The following is a 15,103-nucleotide window of genomic DNA, read 5'->3' as shown; positions in this document are numbered from 1 at the left end:
GTTATCCGGCTAAATATGCGGGATTGAGACATGTCTGATTGACATAATTAACCAGCCAATTACCAGGCTAGCACAAGGATAAAAGGTGAACAAGGGCTTCACAGCAACACCTTGATAAAGTCCTACCGGATGAAACGCGTTGGTGTTTAGACTACCCCTGAAGTCACTATTCCAGTGAGCGCGAATTCCTCTCCATGAGAACGGCAGATTTCCACCAGGCAGAAGAGTGCAGAAAGACGCTGCTCCGGCGAGCCACTGATATTACAAGCGGCAGACGGAATTGTCATACAGCTGATTATACTGCAGCCACCTGGACACACCCAGCCCCCGCACGGAGAAGATCTTACACAGGGACAGGTAGGGTCAGTTCATCCCGCTCACCCTGGTATCCAGCGCCCACGTCTTAATGGGGAAACCTTTTCAGGACACTTCATTTTTCACTGAAAGCGCTTAAACATTTATCTACGTTATATGTATTGAGTGTTATTGTGTGTATGTTTCACTATTGCTGGTATTACATTTAAGCACTATCCACTATACAAGCGCTTCTTTAGCATACATTAACCCTTACCTGGCCAGTGATCTGGCCATTTAAAAGAAAGCTGCTTATCACTGGGAGCGCATGATTCATTATTATACAGATGAGAATTAATTTATCATTAACAAATATTAATGACATAATGAGGCATATGTGAGTAATATAATACTTGCGATTTAAGCATTAACTCAATGTTCATCGACAGATGAGAGTACTTTAGATTCCGAAAGAGAAGTAACAAATGTCTTTGCCGGGGACACCGAATCAAAGAAATACTGTTTGCCATCATGTTGTACTCTAAGCTTAGCTGGGTAGAGGAGAGCAAATCTGATTCCAGCATCAAAAAGCGACTCGCATATCGGTGAAAATTCTCTTCGTTTCATTGCCACTTGATAAGAAAAATCTTGAAAGAGAAGCAACCTGTCCCCTTTATAGGATAGATTTTGAGCTTTACCATAAGCCTCCATCAGTCTGACTTTATCCATATAGTTAAGGAACCTGAAAATGACAGGTCTAGGTCTGCGGTGATCTGCTTGAGATCCGGACCAATTCTGTGTGCACGTTCGATCAGTATAGGGCCTGATGTAGAGCTGCAACCCAACTCCTGAGGAAGCCAGGTGGAAACTAAGTCCATAAGTTCCCGCTGTTTGACAGATTCCGGTAAGCCAATCAGACGTAAATTATTGCGGCGGTTGCGATTCTCCAAATCTTACAGCTTTTCCTGCATAGTGACAATGGAAGCTTCCTGCGTTTCAATTACCGATTTGGCCGTAGTAAGATCGTCTTCAAGATTTGAAATGCGCTGTTCTGCTTCATCATCCCGCACACTATGCTCGCGAAGCCGAATCTATCGCCTCTTTCAGACCAGCCAACTTTTTATCAAGCAATGGTGAGAGAAGATCCGAGATTTCCTGTGCTTTGGCCACAGACGCAGCACTGAATTTGGAAGGATCAGACACGCCATCCATGATATCATCCCCAGCCGGGGAAGTAGGAGGACTAGAGGTGGTAGATGCTGTGGTTTTGGTCTCTCTGTTTCTAACACCTGGACCTCCCTTACCACCCTTCTGTATTTTGGTCACGTGCTTATCCATATATAAATCTCAGATAATGGACTTTGCTAGGAAAATTGATTATATTTAATATGCCAAAAAAAAAACCTGAATAATCCAGACCAGCAGGGGGAGCTGATATAGATATAGTACCTTTGGAGATCCAGAAAAACTCTCAGATATTTCTCTGTATAGAAATGTGTTGCAGGAACAGCAGCTAGAGCCCTGCCAATCCCAAGATGGCGGCCGTGGGCTAATACACTGCACTGCCCACACTACAGCACTTATCACCTGTGTCACAGGGGGCCAGTGAAGTCAGAGAGGCAGGAAGGTAGGTGGCTCCTCCTATAGTATACTTGAGGGGAAGAGGTGACAAGGGAGGCAGCTGCGCGATCCGTCCTGATCCAAAATGGCGGCCGCGATTAGTGGTACTTTGTACTGCACCTAAACTCCGGCGGTATGGTGACGGTGGGGAGCCGGGAATAGTGTCCACTTAACCACCGCTATCTCCAGGTGTCGCGCTGATGTCCTCGCGTCACTGCTCCCGGCCCTGCGGGTGCTTTATCCGCGCCAGTATGTGAAGGGAGCGAGAGCTCTCTAAAATGCGGCCATCTGCAAGGTCCGCCCACCGGAAGTATGAATTATTTTTTTTAAATTTAATTCATAAACAAATTGTTTGGTTTATAAATAGTGTTATTGGGATTCCTATAAAACATAAAAAAAATTAGTCCTGCGTGAGGACTTTTTTTACATACACAGTCAGTGCTTCAATAATCACATATTAGCCATATTAGGGAGTTAGGCAACCATCAGTACAACATTATTGGACATCAATAATGAATTGTTGAAAGATGTAAACACAGCTCTCATATTACAAATTTTGTTATGAGCTTGTCTAGAGCAATGTGGTAAGTAGAGTATCTCCCTGTGCTTGCAGTTCATATTGGAATGTAGAATCTATCTGAGTGTTTGGATAGGAAGTCAGATGACCTCGCAGCTTCCTTTTGGAATGTGAAGTCAATATTTCTGGTCTATTTTTTTGCAGCCAGCAAACCAGGGACAAGCCATCGGAGTTCAAAGTAACAGGTACTTTTTATACTTATTATAAACCAAAAATAGCTTTATGAAATATAGACACTTATTTATGGTGCTGTATAACTCATAGCCACATTTTGTGTACAAAGTACCCTACTTACTAAAATGCTATTGCTTAAGGGTAAAAAGTAACTTTAAAATAAATATTGGATTTAACTGTTAATTAATTTAATGTTAGAATTTATTAATTTGAATATTAATAAGTGGCAACCAGTGCCGTAACAGGGAGGCAGTGCGCCTTGTGTCAGATCCTCCCTGCCATGGGTGGCACTGCAACAGTGATACTGGCTGTAGGATGCCATTTCAGACTCCCTCCTAGCCAGATGCAGGGGCAATGGGGCAGTGTTGGTGCCGCCCACAGATCCCTGCGCACCCCTGGTTACGGCACTGGAGACAACAAACAGTATTCCAGGTGTCTGAAATACCCATACCTTTGCATGTACCACAAGTATATTTTTAGACTCATAAACATGATATGCAGATAGTCTGTTACAATGTATATAAAACTGAATATTCAAATATTAAGTACTGCAAGCAATAGTAAATTGTGTATAAGCATGATATAAAACTAATTATTCAATGATGTTTTTAGCCAATATAACCTTACATGTTATTAGTTGTACCTTTGCAATGCTACCCACTGTGAGGAATACTTTGCAAAGTGATTGACAGTTTGGGGGAGGTAACGGGAAGTGGCGGATAAAATGCAGGCGTGTCCAAGCTGTTTTCGGGACGTGGTGTAAATCCGTGTCAGTGATCCCGTAAGCAGATAAAGTGGCTCTGACATCTTGTTCAAACTTGCTTGGACCTGCAAAGACCCCCCGGTGGGCGTCTCAATACATTTCCAGATGGCTATAGCATTAGCATATTTTCACATGCGGGATCGCAGCTGTGAATGTATTAGTGTACATCTCTGAATCAGGTCCCTGACTGTCAATCACTTTGCGAAGTATTCCTCACAGCGGACGGCATTGCAAAAGTAACTTGGTGCCTGTGCACTACGAACATAACACATGCGTAGTCGACCGATAATTAATTGGTCAACTGCATACGTATCGGAATAGCATACAGCTCTGAATCAGGCCTTAGTTAGGTATGACTCAGAATCACCCGAAGGTGTGTGTGCTCATCTAGGGAGCATTTACAATGTGAAAATCTAAGATCCGTCTGCAAAACAGACTTACGTGCAACATTTCATCTCAATCAATGTTGTTACCACACATGCTACATTAGGTCAGAAAAATTGCTCACAGTTCTGTAACAGGTCCAGTCATCACCCGGTAGTGCAGCAGTGCACGGATTGCCTAGAAAACGCTATAGTGTCCAAAGGCTGCTGAAGATGCCTGCCCGCTGCATTACTGGCTGCAGACTGCCATTCGAGGCACTCTGCTAGCAGGAAACAAGGGCCATGTGGCAGCGATGGTGCCACCCACAGAGCCCTGCGCTCTATGCGGCGGCACCAGTCACACACCCCTAGTGACAGCCCTGATTGGTCATGTATTATAATAGCAGTCCTTCACTTCAGCTTTGCCAAAATGTTACTGAATACCTGCTTGGCAGACTATAAAAAAGCAGACATGTCTGTGGCCATATTGTCATTTGCCAATCCAGGCAAAGTATCATCTTATAGGTTGTAAGAGCATTATAAGACTAAATGCATGTGAAGGTAAGTTATTTACATTTTAAAGCTTCTTTGTGAGTATGTGGGGGGGAGGCGACAAAGAAGTGTCGAGGCTCTGCAGGAGATTTATGTCTCGGAATTGTTCTAGAGCGGCCATTGTCTGTAAGTCGCAGTTTTCAACGTGCATAACTTAAGACAACATGTTCATAATCGCATAAAGGGACAACTAGTTTCTTAAAGTAAACCTATCTCAATTGGGATGAATAGTTATATAAATGGGTGTGGCATATGTCAACATGATCTGAATGTCGACATTGTGCATGTCTACAGAGTTTGCAAGTCGACATTACGAACATGTGGACGATTATGAACGAAGTTGTCGACATTCTGAGAACCATTTGACATTACAGGGTCGACATTCTGAATATCGATAATATGACTACATACCATATAAATACAAATGTGTCAGCGGCTGTAACACTGTAACGTAGCGTTTCGCATGCAAATACACCCGCAGAGGCACAGAGAACATAGGCATGCTGCATATCATTTTAATCAGCAGACGCTGCTTGTGCTATGTATTCGCATCACTGTGTGAATAAGATGCATTTGAAGGTAAAACGTTGCACAAAATGATGCTCAGTGCTACCGAGTCAAGTCACAGCATGGCGCGATTAGAAGGGCTGTTTAACTCGCAAGGAGGCTAGATGTATGAGGACACATATGTAGTGCCTTTGTGCACTATAAAAGTATATATTAACAAACTACTGTATATACAATCTGAAGCCAGAATGTTGAAAATACATGGACCAATCTAAATTAAGAATTATAATTTAATATTGTTTATGGTTAAAAGTCAGTTATCTTTAAAGTCCTTTCTACGGTATACCCAGTGGCATAGCTATAAATTTTTCTCCCCCCTGCCAAAAAAGTTTCTGGCGCCCACTGCAAATAAGACGTTTTTCTGCGCACACCGCCGGCATGAGCACTCCCGTGTGCTTTCGTGATACTGTGATGCCCCTTACACATTGTGCCACACTAAGTAATGCCCCTTATAACACATTGTGCCTTTTTGTAAAGCCCTTATAACACATTCTGCCACACCATAATGCCCTTATAACACATTATGCCACACAGTATTGCCCCTTACACGTTATGCCACACAATAATGTCCCTTCTAACACATTATGTCACATAGTAATGCCCCTTACGCATTATGCCAAACAATATTGCCCCTTATAACACATTATGCCACACTGTAATGCCCTTAAAACATATTATGCCACATCATAATGCCCTTATAACACATGCCACACCGTAATGCCAGGGTAACACATTATGCTATACCATAATGCCCTCATAACCATTATACCACACAGTAATGCCCCTTACACATTATGCCACACAATAATGCCCCTTATAATACATTATACCAAACAGTAATGCCCTTTATAACACATTATGCCACACTAATAACCCTTATAGCAAATTATGCCACACAGTAATGCCACACACTTATAGCACAGTAATGTGCCATACAGGGGGGATCAGGAGGATGCTGGCAGCAGTTCTCAGTATATTTGGGTGTAACAGTGCAGCATGGGCACCATCAGGATAATAATGATAACTGCCAGTAATGTCTCCTGCTAGTTGAGGTGTCCCCTTACACTGTGGATGGGGGCAGGAGGGTTGGCAGCTAATCTTATTACTATTGGAGTGCCTTGTAACATATGGGCACCAGCAGCATAATACAGGGACCATGGGACCCTCTCATCCTCCTCCCAGGACCCAGAAGGGAACTGTGCAATCCAAATTGATATTAAGGCCTGTTATTGCTGCAATACTACTCGTACCCTCTCCTCCTCCCCCTGATGGGGAAGAGGAGGGGTACCAATAATATTGAAGCAGTAACAATAACAGGCCTATATATCAGCTTGAATTGCAAAGTGACCCCATCCTGGCCCTCTCCCTCTTGGTTATCTTGCTGCCTGCAGCTCCACGCACAGACCACACCGTTACCTAAGTGCTACTTAGATTTTGTGGGGCTCAAGAGGAGAAGAAACCTCTGGCGCTGATACTGCCAACCAGGGGCATATTAAGAGAGGAGGGGGCCCGTGTTCACTCCCCGTCTGGGATGCCCCCAAGCCACCGCGGGGTCTACTGGGGCCGTGTTGCTCCACTGGGTATACCATAAAGGTCTGACCTGACATAGTCCCTCTGCAAGTTTAGAAACATGATAAATTAAAAACTGATGAGGACATCTATAAATGCACAAATGATGGTTGATGGGGATTGCATCTCTTCTAACTGTTATTCTGTTCATTGTTAATTTGTGAATTTTCTGATTGAAAAAAGGAACAAAATATTTTGAGGTTTTTGTATTGACTATTTGGGCACATAGCAATGCAATTCATTTTATTGTAATATTCTAAAAACAACTTATAAATTAAACAAATTTATTTTTGCAAACATATTTTACATTTACTTTAGTTATGAGGAAAAATAACTTCTCCTTAAGGCTATGTACACATGGGGCCTGATTCAGCAGTGCACGCAAGTAATCAGGAATCTGCGCAGGACCCATTCTGCGAATGTGCAGAATGGGTCCTGTGTAGTCGCACACAGACTCTTCTATGCCTGATTAACAGGCAGAGGCATTTAAGCGGCAGTGCAGGGGCGGGTTCGGCCGGCGCTCTCGGAAACGGGGGAGTGTCCGACCCGTTTTCCGGGAGTGGCAAGCCCAGGGACTGTGTTGACTGACGCAAGCCGGCCAGCCTGAGTAAATTGAGGCTTACTCAGCTGGCTGGCATCCCGGCACCATCCACCATCACGACCATCGACCACCAATGCTATGGTGATCCCAGCCTGCGACCTCCGTTGCAGTGCAGGGATGGCAACTGCAGAAGGGGGTGTCAGACACCTCCTGCTGCATTGCATAATTGCAAGGAAGTAATTGCAAAACTGCCTGCGTGCAGCTTTGCAATTGCGATCCTTACTGAATCACCCCCAATATTTTTTAATTCTGAATTTAAGATTAATTTTTGTAATGCAAGTGAAGCACATGCAAACGAATGTGAAAATCAAAATCAAGTATAATACAGTATATATATATATGTGTTCTCCATGCATGTAATTTGCGTTGTGCTATAGTGCATTTGTTGAGCACCTCTTATTCAGTTTCATGACAAGCAGCTACGCATTTGACTTTACATACATCTCAAAGGGAGCACATTATAAATGTAATGAGATGCAATCATATGCATTTCCACATAACTTTTTTCCTTACACTTATACATATATAGGGTTCATTCACATACTCACTGTGCATGGATTGTCTGTAAAACACACACAAACACACACAAACATACTAAAAGATAGAGGGCCTGATTCAGAGCTGAACGCTCTGACCAGAGCGCTCGCTCTGAATCAGGGCCCTCCTCCCTGGAAATGGAGCGTCCTCTTGGACGCTCGCATAGCTGTGGGTGACCACCCACAGCATATGAGAGCGTCCATGATGATGGTCTTGACCATCGGGCTTGCGACGGAGACCCTGCGGTAGGGTCTCGCTGCCGCAAGCGCAGGAGTGATTTTGGCTCTATCAGAGCCAAAATCACTCCCACTGACATCACTAGTGATGTCACTAGTGATGTCAGTGGGGCCGGCTCCAGACGGTAGGCGTTCCCATGGGAACGCCTCCGTCTGGCAGGCACGCCCACCAAAGGGGGCATGCTGTCAATCAACATCGACAGCACGCCCCTTTGGTGCGAGACCCGGAGCGACAGCTTGGCTGTCGCAGTCCGGGTCTCGCGCATGCGCACGACGGAGCTCCCTCCGTCGTGCGCATGCACAGTGGGGGAACATCGACCCGTTTGCGAGCGTCCTTTGCTCGCGAACGGGTCTGAATGACCCCCAGAATCCTCAGTCAGCTATAGCAACACCTTTCTCATCAGCATGTTTGGCATTTTCTGATTAAAGTCTAAAGCTGCATACACACACAACGATTTTTTGAAAGATTAGCGTTAAACGATATTGTTTAACGATAATCGTTTGAAAAAATCGTTCACTTTCTGAGTCAAATGATGAACGATAATCGTTCATGCTCGTTCACATTTGTAGTTTGTAGTTCAGTCAGACTTGGCAACTCAACAATTTTCATTAAGGGAAAAGGCAAAAATCGTTTGTAGTTCAAAAAAATCGTTCATTACACTTTAAAAAATCTGATAGATAATCTGACAGAAAATCATTCATAAAATCGTTGGTAACAAAATCGTGTGTGTATGCAGCTTTACAGAGACAAAAGGTAAAATGTTTATGGATTTTTTTTATTTAGCCATTTATTTTTTGCTCAAACACATATGTTAATTTAGACATAATTATATTTCACATGCAGTAGACAAATTTGATGCATTTCTTTCTTGACAAAGGCTGGAAAGTTTAAACCGTTCATTTACAAATAATCATATTAATAAAATACGATGAACATTGGTGGTGCACAGTATTATTTTAGTGTCAGTTCCTTACAGCATTCTGGATTTGCTTGTGTAAATTTATAATAATAATAATATCACATAAAAAGTTGTGATACCAAGATTTTTATTTATCCAATTACTTTGAGTAAACCATGCATAGCAAACTATTGACATACTGAGTGATTTTGCTGATGGTAAACTGCTTGAGCCTATGTCAGCAGAACCCTGGTGTTATACACTTCCTACAGCACATTATGCATTATAATGATCCAAATTCTACAGAAAATGCAGACGGGCAAATATTTTGTATTTTATTTATCTAGATAACTACAATAAAGTATTCACAGAATTCTATGGAATGTTTATGTAGCATTTTTACTCAGAAGGACTAAGGCAGGTTAGAAGTAAACAGTGTGATCATGATATTTCCTAAACATTGTTACTACATTATAAGTAAAATCATTTAGATTTTTTTTTTTGTTAAATCTTAAAGCGAAACAAAAAAATATGTATCTTTGGGTAAATTTACGGTGATTACTTCTGGGCCTAATCGCTACAAAGGATAATACAGCTGTGAGAAGGAGGTAAGGTAAGGATTATACAGCTGGGAGAAAGGGGTAAGGCAAATACTGGTCTGAGAAAGGGGAATACAGTTGTGAGATGGGGTAAGGATTATACAGCTGTGAGAAGGAGGTAAGGTAAGGATTATACAGCTGGGAGAAAGGGGTAAGGCAAATACTGGTCTGAGAAAGGGGAATACAGTTGTGAGATGGGGTAAGGATTATACAGCTGTGAGAAGGAGGTAAGGTAAGGATTATACAGCTGGGAGAAAGGGGTAAGGCAAATACTGGTATGAGAAAGGTGAAAGGGGAATACAGTTGTGAGATGGGGTAAGGATTATACAGCTGTGAGAAGGAGGTAAGGTAAGGATTATACAGCTGGGAGAAAGGAGTAAGGCAAATACAGGTATGAGAAAGGTGAAAGGGGAATACAGTTGTGAGATGGGGTAAGGATTATATAGCTGGGTGATGGGGTAAGGGGAATACAGCTGGGAGGAGGGGATGAGGATTATACAGCTGTGAGAAGGGGGTAAAGATTATGCAGCTGGGAGGAGGGGATGAGGATTATACAGCTGTGAGAAGGGGGTGAGGATTATACAGCTGTGAGAAGGGGTAAGGATTATACAGATGTGAGAAGGGGTGAGGATTATACAGCTGTGAGAAGGGGTAAGGGGAATACACCAGTGAGAAGGGGTGAGGATTATACAGCTGTGAGAAGGGGGTAAGGATTATACAGCTGTGAGAAGGGGTGAGGTTTATACAGCTGTGAGAAGGGGGTAAGGATTATACAGCTGTGAGAAGGGGGTGAGGATTATACAGCTGTGAGAAGGGGGAAGGATTATACAGCTGTGAGAAGGGGGTGAGGATTATACAGCTGTGAGAAGGGGGGAAGGATTATGCAGCTGTGAGAAGGGGGTGAGGATTATACAGCTGTGAGAAGGGGGTAAGGATTATACAGCTGTGAGAAGGAGGTAAGGATTATACAGCTGTGAGAAGGGGTGAGGATTATACAGCTGTGAGAAGGAGGTAAGGATTATACAGCTGTGAGAAGGGGTGAGGATTATACAGCTGTGAGGAGGGGGTGAGGATTATACAGCTGTGAGAAGGGGGTTAGGATTATACAGCTGTGAGAAGGGGTGAGGATTATACAGCTGTGAGAAGGGGGTGAGAATTATACAGAAGTGAGAAGGGGGTAAGGATTATACAGCTGTGAGAAGGGGGTGAGGATTATACAGCTGTGAGAAGGGGTGAGGATTATACAGCTGTGAGAAGGGGTGAGGATTATACAGCTGTGAGAAGAGGGAAGGATTATACAGCTGTGAGAAGGGGTGAGGATTATACAGCTGTGAGAAGGGGGTGAGGATTATACAGCTGTGAGAAGGGTTGAGGATTATACAGCTGTGAGAAGGGGGTGAGGATTATACAGCAGTGAGAAGGGGGTAAGGGGAATACAGCAGTGAGAAGGGGGTGAGGATTATACAGTTGTGAGAAAGGGGTAAGGATTATACAGCTGTGAGAAGGGGGTAAGGATTATACAGCTGTGAGAAGGGGGTGAGGATTATACAGCTGTGAGAAGGGGGTGAGGATTATACAGCTGTGAGAAGTGGTGAGGATTATACAGCTGTGAGAAGGGGTGAGGATTATACAGCAGTGAGAAGGGGGTAAGGAAAATACAGCAGTAAGAAGGGGTGAGGATTATACAGCTGTGAGAAAAGGGTAAGGATTATACAGCTGTGAGAAGGGGTGAGGATTACACAGCTGTGAGAAGGGGTGAGGATTATACAGCTGTGAGAAGGGGGTAAAGATTATACAGCTGTGAGAAGGGGGTAAAGATTATACAGCTGTGAGAAGGGGGTGAAGATTATACAGCTGTGAGAAGGGGGTGAGGATTATACAGCTGTGAGAAGGGGTGAGGATTATACAGCTGTGAGAAGGGGGTGAGGATTATACAGCTGTGAGAAGGGGGTGAGGATTATACAGCTGTGAGAAGGGGGTTAGGATTATACAGCTGTGAGAAGGGGTAAGGATTGTACAGCTGTGAGAAGGGGTAAGAATTGTACAGCTGTGAGAAGGGGTGAGGATTATACAGCTGTGAGAAGGGGTAAGGATTATACAGCTGTGAGAAGGGGGTGAGGATTATACAGCTGTGAGAAGGGGGTGAGGATTATACAGCTGTGAGAAGGGGTGAGGATTAGACAGCTGTGAGAAGGGGTGAGGATTATACAGCAGTAAGAAGGGGGTAAGGGGAATACAGCAGTAAGAAGCGGTGAGGATTATACAGCTGTGAGAAAAGGGTAAGGATTATACAGCTGTGAGAAGGGGTGAGGATTACACAGCTGTGAGAAGGGGTGAGGATTATACAGCTGTGAGAAGGGGGTAAAGATTATACAGCTGTGAGAAGGGGGTAAAGATTATACAGCTGTGAGAAGGGGGTGAAGATTATACAGCTGTGAGAAGGGGGTGAGGATTATACAGCTGTGAGAAGGGGTGAGGATTATACAGCTGTGAGAAGGGGGTGAGGATTATACAGCTGTGAGAAGGGGGTGAGGATTATACAGCTGTGAGAAGGGGGTTAGGATTATACAGCTGTGAGAAGGGGGTAAGGATTATACAGCTGTGAGAAGGGGTAAGAATTATATAGCTGTGAGAAGGGGTGAGGATTATACAGCTGTGAGAAGGGGGTGAGGATTATACAGCTGTGAGAAGGGGGTAAAGATTATACAGCTGTGATAAGGGGGTGAGGATTATACAGATGTGAGAAGGGGTGAGGATTATACAGCAGTGAGAAGAGGGTAAGGGGAATACAGCAGTGAGAAGGGGTGAGGATTATACAGCTGTGAGAAAAGGGTAAGGATTATACAGCTGTGAGAAGGGGTGAGGATTACACAGCTGTGAGAAGGGGTGAGGATTATACAGCTGTGAGAAGGGGGTAAAGATTATACAGCTGTGAGAAGGGGGTAAAGATTATACAGCTGTGAGAAGGGGGTGAAGATTATACAGCTGTGAGAAGGGGGTGAGGATTATACAGCTGTGAGAAGGGGTGAGGATTATACAGCTGTGAGAAGGGGGTGAGGATTATACAGCTGTGAGAAGGGGGTGAGGATTATACAGCTGTGAGAAGGGGGTTAGGATTATACAGCTGTGAGAAGGGGGTAAGGATTATACAGCTGTGAGAAGGGGTAAGAATTATACAGCTGTGAGAAGGGGTGAGGATTATACAGCTGTGAGAAGGGGGTGAGGATTATACAGCTGTGAGAAGGGGGTAAAGATTATACAGCTGTGATAAGGGGGTGAGGATTATACAGATGTGAGAAGGGGGTGAGGATTATACAGCTGTGAGAAGGGGTGAGGATTATACAGCTGTGAGAAGAGGGTGAGGATTATACAGCTGTGAGAAGGGGTAAGGATTGTACAGCTGTGAGAAGGAGGTAAGGATTATACAGCTGTGAGAAGGGGGTGAGATTTATACAGATGTGAGAAGGGGATAAGGATTATACAGCTGTGAGAAGGGGGTAAGGATTATACAGCTGTGAGAAGGGGGTGAGGATTATACAGCTGTGAGAAGGGGGTTAGGATTATACAGCTGTGAGAAGGGGTGAGGATTATACAGCTGTGAGAAGGGGGTGAGAATTATACAGAAGTGAGAAGGGGGTAAGGATTATACAACTGTGAGAAGTGGGTGAGGATTATACAGCTGTGAGAAGGGGTGAGGATTATACAGCTGTGAGAAGGGGTGAGGATTATACAGCTGTGAGAAGAGGGAAGGATTATACAGCTGTGAGAAGGGGTGAGGATTATACAGCTGTGAGAATGGGTGAGGATTATACAGCTGTGAGAAGGGGGTGAGGATTATACAGCTGTGAGAAGGGGGTGAGGATTATACAGCTGTGAGAAGGGGGTGAGGATTATACAGCTGTGAGAAGGGGTGAGGATTATACAGCTGTGAGAAGGGGGTGAGAATTATACAGCTGTGAGAAGGGGGTGAGAATTATACAGAAGTGAGAAGGGGGTAAGGATTATACAGCTGTGAGAAGTGGGTGAGGATTATACAGCTAAGAGAAGGGGTGAGGATTATACAGCTGTGAGAAGGGGTGAGGATTATACAGCTGTGAGAAGAGGGAAGGATTATACAGCTGTGAGAAGGGGTGAGGATTATACAGCTGTGAGAAGGGGGTGAGGATTATACAGCTGTGAGAAAGGGGTGAGGATTATACAGCTGTGATAAGGGGGTGAGGATTATTCAGATGTGAGAAGGGGGTGAGGATTATACAGCTGTGAGAAGGGGTGAGGATTATACTGCTGTGAGAAGGGGGTGAGGATTATACAGCTGTGAGAAGGGGTAAGGATTATACAGCTGTGAGAAGGAGGTAAGGATTATACAGCTGTGAGAAGGGGGTGAGATTTATACAGCTGTGAGAAGGGGATAAGGATTATACAGCTGTGAGAAGGGGGTGAGGATTATACAGCTGTGAGAAGGGGGTTAGGATTATACAGCTGTGAGAAGGGGTGAGGATTATACAGCTGTGAGAAGGGTGTGAGAATTATACAGAAGTGAGAAGGGGGTAAGGATTATACAGCTGTCAGAAGTGGGTGAGGATTATACAGCTGTGAGAAGGGGTGAGGATTATACAGCTGTGAGAAGAGGGAAGGATTATACAGCTGTGAGAAGGGGTGAGGATTATACAGCTGTGAGAAGGGGTGAGGATTATACAGCTGTGAGAAGGGGGTGAGGATTATACAGCTGTGAGAAGGGTTGAGGATTATACAGCTGTGAGAAGGGGGTGAGGAGTATACAGCAGTGAGAAGGGGGTAAGGGGAATACAGCAGTGAGAAGGGGGTGAGGATTATACAGCTGTGAGAAAGGGGTAAGGATTATACAGCTGTGAGAAGGGGGTAAGGATTATACAGCTGTGAGAAGGGGGTGAGGATTATACAGCTGTGAGAATGGGGTGAGGATTATACAGCTGTGAGAAGGGGTGAGGATTATACAACTGTGAGAAGGGGTGAGGATTATACAGCTGTGAGAAGGGGGTGAAGATTATACAGCAGTGAGAAGGGGGTAAGGGGAATACAGCAGTGAGAAGGGATGAGGATTATACAGCTGTGAGAAAAGGGTAAGGATTATACAGCTGTGAGAACGGGTGAGGATTACACAGCTGTGAGAAGGGGTGAGGATTATACAGCTGTGAGAAGGGGGTAAAGATTATACAGCTGTGAGAAGGGGGTAAAGATTATACAGCTGTGAGAAGGGGGTGAAGATTATACAGCTGTGAGAAGGGGGTGAGGATTATACAGCTGTGAGAAGGGGTGAGGATTATACAGCTGTGAGAAGGGGGTGAGGATTATACAGCTGTGAGAAGGGGGTGAGGATTATACAGCTGTGAGAAGGGGGTTAGGATTATACAGCTGTGAGAAGGGGGTAAGGATTATACAGCTGTGAGAAGGGGTAAGAATTATACAGCTGTGAGAAGGGGTGAGGATTATACAGCTGTGAGAAGGGGGTGAGGATTATACAGCTGTGAGAAGGGGGTAAAGATTATACAGCTGTGATAAGGGGGTGAGGATTATACAGCTGTGAGAAGGGGGTGAGGATTATACAGCTGTGAGAAGCGGTGAGGATTATACAGCTGTGAGAAGGGGGTGAGGATTATACAGCTGTGAGAAGGGGGTTAGGATTATACAGCTGTGAGAAGGAGGTAAGGATTATACAGCTGTGAGAAGGGGGTGAGATTTATACAGCTGTGAGAAGGGGATAAGGATTATACAGC

The 15,103-nt window shown here is 44.3% G+C and overlaps 1 protein-coding gene across 1 annotated transcript in view; it reads left to right on the top strand.

Moving 5' to 3' along the window:
• Positions 1-1,272: 1,272 nt before the first annotated feature.
• AFF3 (ALF transcription elongation factor 3) overlaps positions 1,273-15,103 on the top strand; it is a 123,595-nt gene continuing 109,764 nt past the window's right edge. Inside the window, exons 1-2 of the mRNA XM_088454027.1 lie at positions 1,273-1,311; positions 2,636-2,676. Of these exons, the coding sequence (XP_088310153.1) occupies positions 1,273-1,311; positions 2,636-2,676 (80 nt within the window). The remainder of the gene's footprint in view (positions 1,312-2,635; positions 2,677-15,103) is intronic.

Source organism: Taudactylus pleione, unplaced genomic scaffold, assembly GCF_031769625.1.
Source record: "Taudactylus pleione unplaced genomic scaffold, aTauple2 ptg000609l, whole genome shotgun sequence".
Lineage (NCBI taxonomy): Eukaryota > Metazoa > Chordata > Amphibia > Anura > Myobatrachidae > Taudactylus > Taudactylus pleione.
This window is presented reverse-complemented; position numbering and strand designations above follow the sequence as displayed.